Source organism: Carassius carassius, chromosome 36 (genome assembly GCF_963082965.1).
Source record: "Carassius carassius chromosome 36, fCarCar2.1, whole genome shotgun sequence".
In the NCBI taxonomy this organism is placed as follows: Eukaryota; Metazoa; Chordata; class Actinopteri; order Cypriniformes; family Cyprinidae; genus Carassius; species Carassius carassius.
In genome coordinates, this window is record NC_081790.1 from 25,138,780 (window position 1) to 25,147,647 (window position 8,868).

Below are 8,868 nucleotides of genomic sequence, written 5' to 3' on the forward strand. Positions count from 1 at the left end.
TGAGAGCTATATTTGAAGATTCAATATTTAATAATGAAGCAACTTAGATTTACTTGAATTTTTTTTTTATTAAATATGATAAATATGATCAGGCTTTTGAGGAACATTTATTTGTACATCTCAGTCAACACTGTATTTTATTGCATTATATGCTTTGGCTCACACGGTTACATTTCATCTCATGACAGTTATTGGGAGATACAGAGTGACAACTCATATGTATATGCATTTTATGTAAGCAGCCTGTTCTACTGTTATAAAATCTTACTAATTTACAGCAATACAGATTTATCAAATAATTTTCTGATTATTATTTCAAATAGCAGGCTTTAGAAAGTTAAGAGGGCAAATTTTGGAGGGGGCAAACCTGACTTGACCTTAAATGCATGGCTGAGAAAATGTTATATATATATATATTCTAATTGAGATTTTACTGATATTGTATATTATTATGTTATTTATATTTACTCTTATTTGAAAGGCTTTGATAACATCTGTGAAAAAAAAATTTCAGAGAGAGTGAGATCAAGTTATTTAAATATGCATTAATTAATTAATAATAATAATATAACATCCCTAATATTTTTATTGTTACTTTATATAGAAATATTCAGGTTTATTAAGACATTTTGGCAATGTCATTTCAATGGCAAATAGTGTCCCAATTTAGCCGAATCACCCTATAATTTAGAGGAGAATATTTACAGAGTTAACGAAGATACACTAAAATTATATGATGCACGTTTGTACCACTAGCTATTTAATTGAGATCAAAACTTTCTAATTATGTATCAAGTGAAATATTGTTTTAAAATGAATGTCTTTTTTTTATGAATGCACGTTTTAAAGTATTCTGTCCACTGATCTATATATGAATGTATTCTCTATAATAGATCAGTGTTTCTGTCAATGTTTTCTTTATTTGCGTGGTCACGTGCTTTTCGTCATGTTGTTTGTTTTTGTTTTCTTAAAGGACGCTGGAGCTCGCGGTGTCATTTTTTTTTACATTCCACGACCATTACTGTTGAGTTACTGACAAGCGAATGGATAAACACCCCAAAATGAGAGCTAAGATGAGGTTCAGAAACGATGAAAAGGGCTCAACAATTGATGAACCGGTACCAAAATCTACCAAAACGGTAGAAAATTTTATTTTGAAGAAACCCGGTCCACCTGTCAAAGCTCAACGAGTCAGTGAACCAACTGAAGTTAACAGCTTGACAACACACAGACAAGATCATCCACAAGAAGAAGGTTTTAACTCGATCAACAGGCCATTAACAGGAGACTTTGGAAATAATCAGGACAACGCAGACTGGGTTACATTTTCACTTTATCCCTCAGGTCAAACTTCAATGGCGCTAAACGCTGATAACGCAATTCCTCCGGTCTTCTCAGTTACAGACATGCCGCCGCGGTCATTTAACTGCAATCTGTCCAGTGAGGCGCCTTTCTCAAAAATAAACCATCAGCCAATCAGCGAGACTTATTTTCCGATAGTGACCCATCAGCCAATCAGAGCGGCGTCTGTAATAAACCGTGAGCCAATCAGCGAGGCTTCTGTGCAAATCAACACCCGAGGTCTGAACTTCACTCAGCCGCCTTCTGGAGCAGGTAGAATGCTTTATGTTCTAGAGTAGAACTGTAAAGAAACGCTTCTACTTTAAATTAAAAAAAATATTTGAAATATTAATTTTTAAAGTATGACTATTAAGATAAATGTTATATTTGCATACTATTAAAAGATTCAAGGTTCATTAGAACAAAATAGTGAAAATAGCTTCAGAGCAAAGAGTAAAATGATGGATTCAGTGACAATTCCATTTCTTCCTAAGAACTTTTTTTTTTAACTATATTAATATTTATATACATGAAGACATTCCCTTGTTTCGTTGTCTCTGTGAGCAGAAAGTGATGTGGCGAGATCGCAGAACAGAAAAGTTTCTATCAAAAGGCCTATGAATGCCTTCTTCTTATGGTCAAAGATCCACCGAGCTGCCGTGTCGAAGGCCAACCCTAATGCCAGCAACTGCGACATCAGTGTCCAGCTTGGGTTAGAATGGCACAAACTGTCTGAAGATCAGAAGAAGCCTTACTACGAAGAAGCACGCAGAATCATGGCACAACACATGGAGAAGTACCCAGGTAACCTATGGAGAAAGATTCAAAGACGTTAAAGAGCATATTCAGAATCTCTAAGTTAAAAGGTAGACACTTTTTATTATATGTCTTATTCTCATCAACACAGATTGGGTCTATAAACCGTGCAGAGTGAAAAATAAGCATTCTGCATCCAGAAGGCCATCGGTCGTCCCTGCGACCCAAATCTGCACCCCCTTGATTCTGACATGGACACAGAGACCAAACCCTTACCCAGAGCCCCTAACATCAGCGAGAGGGCACAACAGTCTCAATTCTCCAGGTTTGCTACTTATTTATATAGCTTATGCCTCTAATATTTCAGGTTCATTACAAATTAATCTCAGTCGAACACATTTGTTGCGTAACGTTGATTACCACAAAAAAAAAAAACAACAAAAAAACAATCGACTCATCCTGCATTTTCTTTAAGAAAGGTATGAGGTTAGGCAAGACACTTAAGCCCAAAGTATGCTTTGGTTTTTATGTGTACAGTAGAGTACAGTCGTGGCCAAAAGTTTTGAAAATTACATAAATATTGGAAATTGGAAAAGTTGCTGCTTAAGTTTTTATAATAGCAATTTGCATATACTCCAGAATGTTATGAATAGTGATCAGATTAATTGCATAGTCCTTCTTTGCCATGAAAATTAACTTAATCCCAAAAAGACTTTTCCACTGCATTTCATTGCTGTCATTAAAGGACCTGCTGAGATCATTTCAGTAATCGTCTTGTTAACTCAGGTGAGAATGTTGACGAGCACAAGGCTGGAGATCATTATGTCAGGCTGATTGGGTTAGAATGGCAGACTTGACATGTTAAAAGGAGGGTGATGCTTGAAATCATTGTTCTTCCATTGTTAACCATGGTGACCTGCAAAGAAACGTGTGCAGCCATCATTGCGTTGCATAAAAATGGCTTCACAGGCAAGGATATTGTGGCTACTAAGATTGCACCTAAATCAACAATTTATAGGATCATCAGGAACTTCAAGGAAAGAGGTTCAATTCTTGTAAAGAAGGCTTCAGGGCGTCCAAGAAAGTCCAGCAAGCGCCAGGATCGTCTCCTAAAGAGGATTCAGCTGCGGGATCGGAGTGCCACCAGTGCAGAGCTTGCTCAGGAATGGCAGCAGGCAGGTATGAGCGCATCTGCACGCACAGTGAGGAAAAGACTTTTGGAAGATGGCCTGGTGTCAAGAAGGGCAGCAAAGAAGCCACTTCTCTCCAAAAAAAACATCAGGGACAGATTGATCTTCTGCAGAAAGCATAGTGAATGGACTGCTGAGGACTGGGGCAATATAAAGTCATATTCTCCGATGAAGCCCCTTTCCGATTGTTTGGGGAATCTGGAAAAAGGCTTGTCCGGAGAAGAAAAGGTGAGCGCTACCATCAGTCCTGTGTCATGCCAACAGTAAAGCATCCTGACACCATTCATGTGTGGGGTTGCTTCTCATCCAAGCGAGTGGGCTCACTCACAATTCTGCCCAAAAACACAGCCATGAATAAAGAATGGTACCAAAACACCCTCCAACAGCAACTTCTTCCAACAATCCAACAACAGTTTGGTGAAGAACAATGCATTTTCCAGCACGATGGAGCACCGTGCCATAAGGCAAAAGTGATAACCAAGTTGCTCGGGGACCAGAATGTTGAAATTTTGGGTCCATGGCCTGGAAACTCCCCAGATCTTAATCCCATTGAGAACTTGTGGTCAATCCTCAAGAGGCGGGTGGACAAACAAAAACCCACTAATTCTGACAAACTCCAAGAAGTGATTATGAAAGAATGGGTTGCTATCAGTCAGGATTTGGCCCAGAAGTTGATTGAGAGCATGCCCAGTCGAATTGCAGAGGTCCTGAAAAAGAAGGGCCAACACTGCAAATACTGACTCTTTGCATAAATGTCATGTAATTGTCGATAAAAGCCTTTGAAACGTATGACATGCTTGTAATTATATTTCAGTACATCACAGAAACAACTGAAACAAAGATCTAAAAGCAGTTTAGCAGCAAACTTTTTGAAAACTAATATTTATGTAATTCTCAAAACTTTTGGCCACGACTGTACAGTAAATGTCATCATCAACAGTGTATAGGCTACACATTGTATACACAATAACAGAAGTATTCTTTTTGTTGATAATTCATTTCAAGTTTATTTGTATAGCGCATTTTACGATACAAATCATTGCAAAGCAACTTTACAGAAAATTACGTTTCTACAATATTTAGTAGTAGTTTATCAATGTCGACTGTCAGTTTATGTGTATATGACAGAAAGATTCAGAAAAATTCATATATTATTATATGATGCAATCACACTTGATAATCAAATGCAGTGATTTTGCAAGATTATATTTTGGACTTTTTCCACTGCACTTTGAAATCGCAAGTAATGTAATTCCATTCACTGTAGAGCATTTTGATTATGATAAAAAGGTAATTTAGCTAGCTCACAGGTATACTGTTGATCTTTAAACCCCCCTCCCAAGAGTTGATTTCACTGGTTAATGTTAGTTAATATTCTGGACTGGGTGGTTAGACATGATGTGAAGCCAAATGACTTCTTATGCTAAAAACATCACAATGCTTTTGTCAGCCAACATTAACCAGGCCATGGAGATGCAACACGGTTTTCTCAACACAGATCAGTGTCCTCTCTCTGCTCCTCAATGTATCTTCTCTGCAGACCTCCACATGACTGGACAGCAGTTCTACCGAGCAGAGTAAGTTCTGAAAACCTCTTCTTAGTATTGCTTTGGGTTTGTAATGTGATCACAAATACACAAATGAACATTTTATAGTAGAAATTATTTGTAATGAGGCACTTTTCATAGGCTGAAAGTGTCAGTGTCTGGACTGTGTTTCCCTGGGTGTCCACTAGTGGTCTCACTTCCCCATAGTCACCCCACTGCAGGCAATACAATTCCCACAAGCCTTTGTCCCATTCATCACTGTTAATTGCACACCTGGTATTGCACTCAGCTATCTCCACTTTCATCGTTTTCACCTGTCCATATAAACCAGCCTGTCTCATTCTGTTTCATGGAGTCCTTGTTTTCCGTCACCCAGCTTTCTCGTGTTCCCTTGTGTTTTTCTCGTTTTTTTTTTTTTTTTTGACTGATTTGTGTTTTTGACCTCCTGCCTGCTTTGGATTTGATTTTTGGATTTCCCATTAAACACTGCTATTGGATCTCTCGTTTCGTGTGTGCATTTGTGACAGAAAGCTAAATTCTCTTTTTCTTCCACAGATCCATGTCATGTTCAAGCTCTTCTAGCTATCTCATTGACCTCATGAGCCACTATGAAGATCTGAAGCATGAGGTGCCTGTCCAAAACTGTGAATATTGCCTCCATTATGACAATTAGATGGACAGTCTTTAGTTCTGGACTTCTGGATTCCTGTTTTTATCTTTGACAGGACTGCACTAGAGTGTGATGACCATTGTGATATATCTTACTATTGATTTTTTGGTTCTTATAACAGCCACGAAAGTTTTTGAGGTTGTATTACAAAATAAAATGTTTCAAATTACCTGCCTTAAAAGTGTCAGCATTTTTTAATACAAATATCTATTGCTGCACTCCAAAAAATGATGGGTTGTTTCAACCCAACTTTGGATCAAATGTTGACTATCACAGCTTTTGGGTTAAATTTTTTAAATTAAACTTTTTAACCAAATAGTTAGGTTAGTGCATATTTGACCCAAAGTTGGGTTGAAACAACCCAGCATTGTTTACAGTGCACCAGTGGAAAGCTATTATGGAAATCAAAATAAACACAAGCCATTTTTATATTTATTGTGTACAAATTATTTAAAATGTTAAAAATGCAACCAGCTTTTGCATTATTTTCTCTATGGCCGACCATTTTGGACATACTGATGTTTAATATGAAGTTCATTTATTTATTTTCTTACCAAGGAGACTGGTGTGAGATGAAATGTCAGATGTGTGTGAAAAAAAAAAAAAAGCAAACTACTTTTGAATAATATTTGTATATGGGTGTTATTTCCAGTCAAACTGAAATATTTAATTGTGTGCATTTATAAAAATCCCTCAGGGGACATTCAAGTCGGCCATCTTATCAAAACGTGTAAAATGTAATTTACATTACAAAATGTTATCATATTATCTGTGATCACTGCTGAACATTGTTTCGCTGAAGAATAAACTAGTGATGCGTAAAAAAGTTAATTTCTGCAAGGCCAAACTGCTCAAACACTCAATTAGAAAAAATGCTTCTAATTGAGTGTGTGATTATTAAGGATTAAAATACATAATAATTTAATTAACATGATTTTTGTTTTTTATTAAAGATTTTAATGATCAAGTAAATCCAGTCAATAGAAGGAAAGTGTGAGGTAGTGCTTCACCTACCAATAAGCTGGATGCCAACCTCCGTTAATTTGGAAAGAAGAAGAAGTGCTTCACCAACAGGAAGTTCAGCTGTTTGCCAAAAGATAAGAGGAGATATAGGGAATATAACTTGAGTAAAAACCCTCAATTACAGGAGGAAAAAGGACCATCTGGATGTACTTTAGATTTAGCGTTTACTCTGTATGAGCTGAAGAAGGGGTTAAACAAACTTCATCAGGAAGAGATGATATTTGCTATGAGATGGTAAAACATCTATCAGAGACATCACTAAATATAATTTAAGCCTTCTTAACAAGGTGTGGGAATCAGGGAGGTTACCAGCTGATGGGAAGCATGGTGTCATCGTGCCAATTGCAAAGCCTGTCAAAGATCATACTCGACCTAATAACTACAGGCCCATAGCATTAACATTGAATCTTTGCAAACTGATGGAACGTATGGTAATCAGCAGACTGGTGCATATCATTGAGAAGAAAAACCTTTTCACCCCATACCAAAGTGGTTTCCGGAAAGTACGAAACACAATGGACTCTGTGCTCTGTTTGGAAGCTGAAATAAGAAAGGCAAGTAAACAAGGAAGTGTTAGTGGGAGTATTTCTCGATGTTGAAAAAACATAAGACGAGATGTGGAAAGAGAGACTTTTAATAAAATGAGAAAGACTGGAAATAAAACGAAGAATGTATAATTGGATCAAGAATTTCTTTTTTAAACAAACTATACAAGTTAGAGTGGGTTCTGCATTTCCTCAGATATATCCAGTAGAGAATGGAACACCTCATGGAAGTGTTAGCAGTCCTGTTCTGTATAATCTAATGATTAATGACATTTTTTACAAAGATAGACATGGGGATAGAAAGGTCCTTGTATGCAGATGATGGTGCGCTTTGGAAAAGAGGGCACAATGTGAGGCATGTGGAGAAGTGTATGCAGACTGCTGTTAAAAAAGTAGAGAATTGGGCTAATGAATGGGGTTTCTGTTTCTCTGTAGCTAAAACTCAGGTGATCTGTTTTACAAAAAGGAAAGTCAATTATGAATATGAAAAGGTATGGACAAAAATTGGAAGAGGTGTCAGTATTGTGTCACATTTCTGGGAATGTGGATGGATTCAAAACTGGATTTTAGAATTTATATTCAGAAAATAGTAAACAAAGGTAAAAAAAAAAAGGGAGGTGCTTGGCGGGAGTTGAATGGGGAGCATGTCGTCAATCTCTTAAAAGTATACACTGTGCACTGATAGGAGCAACTATTGATTATGGTAGTATGGTGTACAGTTCGGCATCTAAAACACAACTTATAAAGATCGAGGCAATTCAATCACAAGCACTGTTAATATCTTATGGAGCAATAAGATCATCTCCAATAGCAGCAGTACAAGTCGAGATGGGTGAAATGATTCAGGAAATTTAAAAATGGCTCAAGTTAAAGATGAGATACTGGATTTGTACAGACTCCCTTTCAGTATTAATTAGCTTGCTAAGTGGAATTTCAACAGCAAGGCAAGATATGATTTTTGAAGAAATGCAGAGTCTATTTAGAATAAGACAATTTGGTCTTATGGTAAATTTCATCTGGGTACCATCACATATGGGTGTGGAAGGAGACGAGGAAGCAGACCATCTGGCTAAACAGGCTCTGAAACATGCACAAACTGACATTCAAGTGGCAGTGAGTAAAGCAGAAGTAAAAGGGTTAATTGCAAATGAAGTAAGAAAGAAATGGCAGAAGGAGAGTGGGATAGTGAAACAAAAGGTAGACACTTTCATCATATTCAAGAGAAAGTATGTCAAAAAAAGAAGAAAGTTTTGGCAACAGGAAAGAAGAAGTTTTAATGTCAATAATGCGTATTGGACATTGTTCATTAAATCAGTGTTTGTATATAATAGGGAAGCATGAAACTGGAAATTGTGACAAATGTGGTCATGCAGAATCAGTAGAACATGTACTTATAGAGTGAGATGCATATGAAGGAGCAAAATTTCAACTAAAGGATCAGCTTCAGGATCGTTCTGAATAAATAATTTGTCACTTCAGGTTCAGTTAGGAAATGACCCAGAACTATCAAAAGTATTTCATGAAGTAATTATTTTCTTAAAAGAAACAGGTGTAGGATACAGGTGTATTAAATAAAGCGTTATTGTTTATTTATTATTATTATATATGTTATTTATTTATTTATTATTTTATTTTTGGTTATAGTGCTCAAACTTCCAATCATTATGCTCTCCACAGTCCTATCCAGTAGGCAGCTGCTTAATGCTGATCATGTACTGTATGTGTCCTTACACAAAAACTGCATCATGTAAACAGCCTAGAAATGAAAAACACAGGAACTCATAGAGTCCAGCTGC

General features: G+C 36.7%; 1 protein-coding gene across 1 annotated transcript; it reads left to right on the plus strand.

The window, feature by feature from the left end:
• The first annotated feature begins 968 nt into the window (after nucleotides 1-968).
• Nucleotides 969-5,673, plus strand: LOC132116797 (transcription factor Sox-19a-like). Its single transcript, XM_059525657.1, has 5 exons — nucleotides 969-1,614; nucleotides 1,909-2,145; nucleotides 2,249-2,422; nucleotides 4,738-4,864; nucleotides 5,390-5,673. Exons 1-5 carry the CDS (start codon nucleotides 1,044-1,046, stop codon nucleotides 5,505-5,507), a joined length of 1,227 nt encoding a protein of 408 aa, XP_059381640.1. The 5' UTR covers nucleotides 969-1,043; the 3' UTR covers nucleotides 5,508-5,673.
• The last annotated feature ends 3,195 nt before the right edge of the window (nucleotides 5,674-8,868 follow it).

Bases quoted from the DNA above. Each gene is read 5' to 3' on its own strand.
- LOC132116797 (XM_059525657.1), top strand. From the start codon at position 1,044: ATGGATAAACACCCCAAAATGAGAGCTAAGATGAGGTTCAGAAACGAT. The intron at 1,615-1,908 runs GTAGAATGCTTT...CTCTGTGAGCAG, and splicing joins TCAGCCGCCTTCTGGAGCAG to AAAGTGATGTGGCGAGATCG. The intron at 4,865-5,389 runs GTAAGTTCTGAA...TTTCTTCCACAG, and splicing joins CAGCAGTTCTACCGAGCAGA to ATCCATGTCATGTTCAAGCT.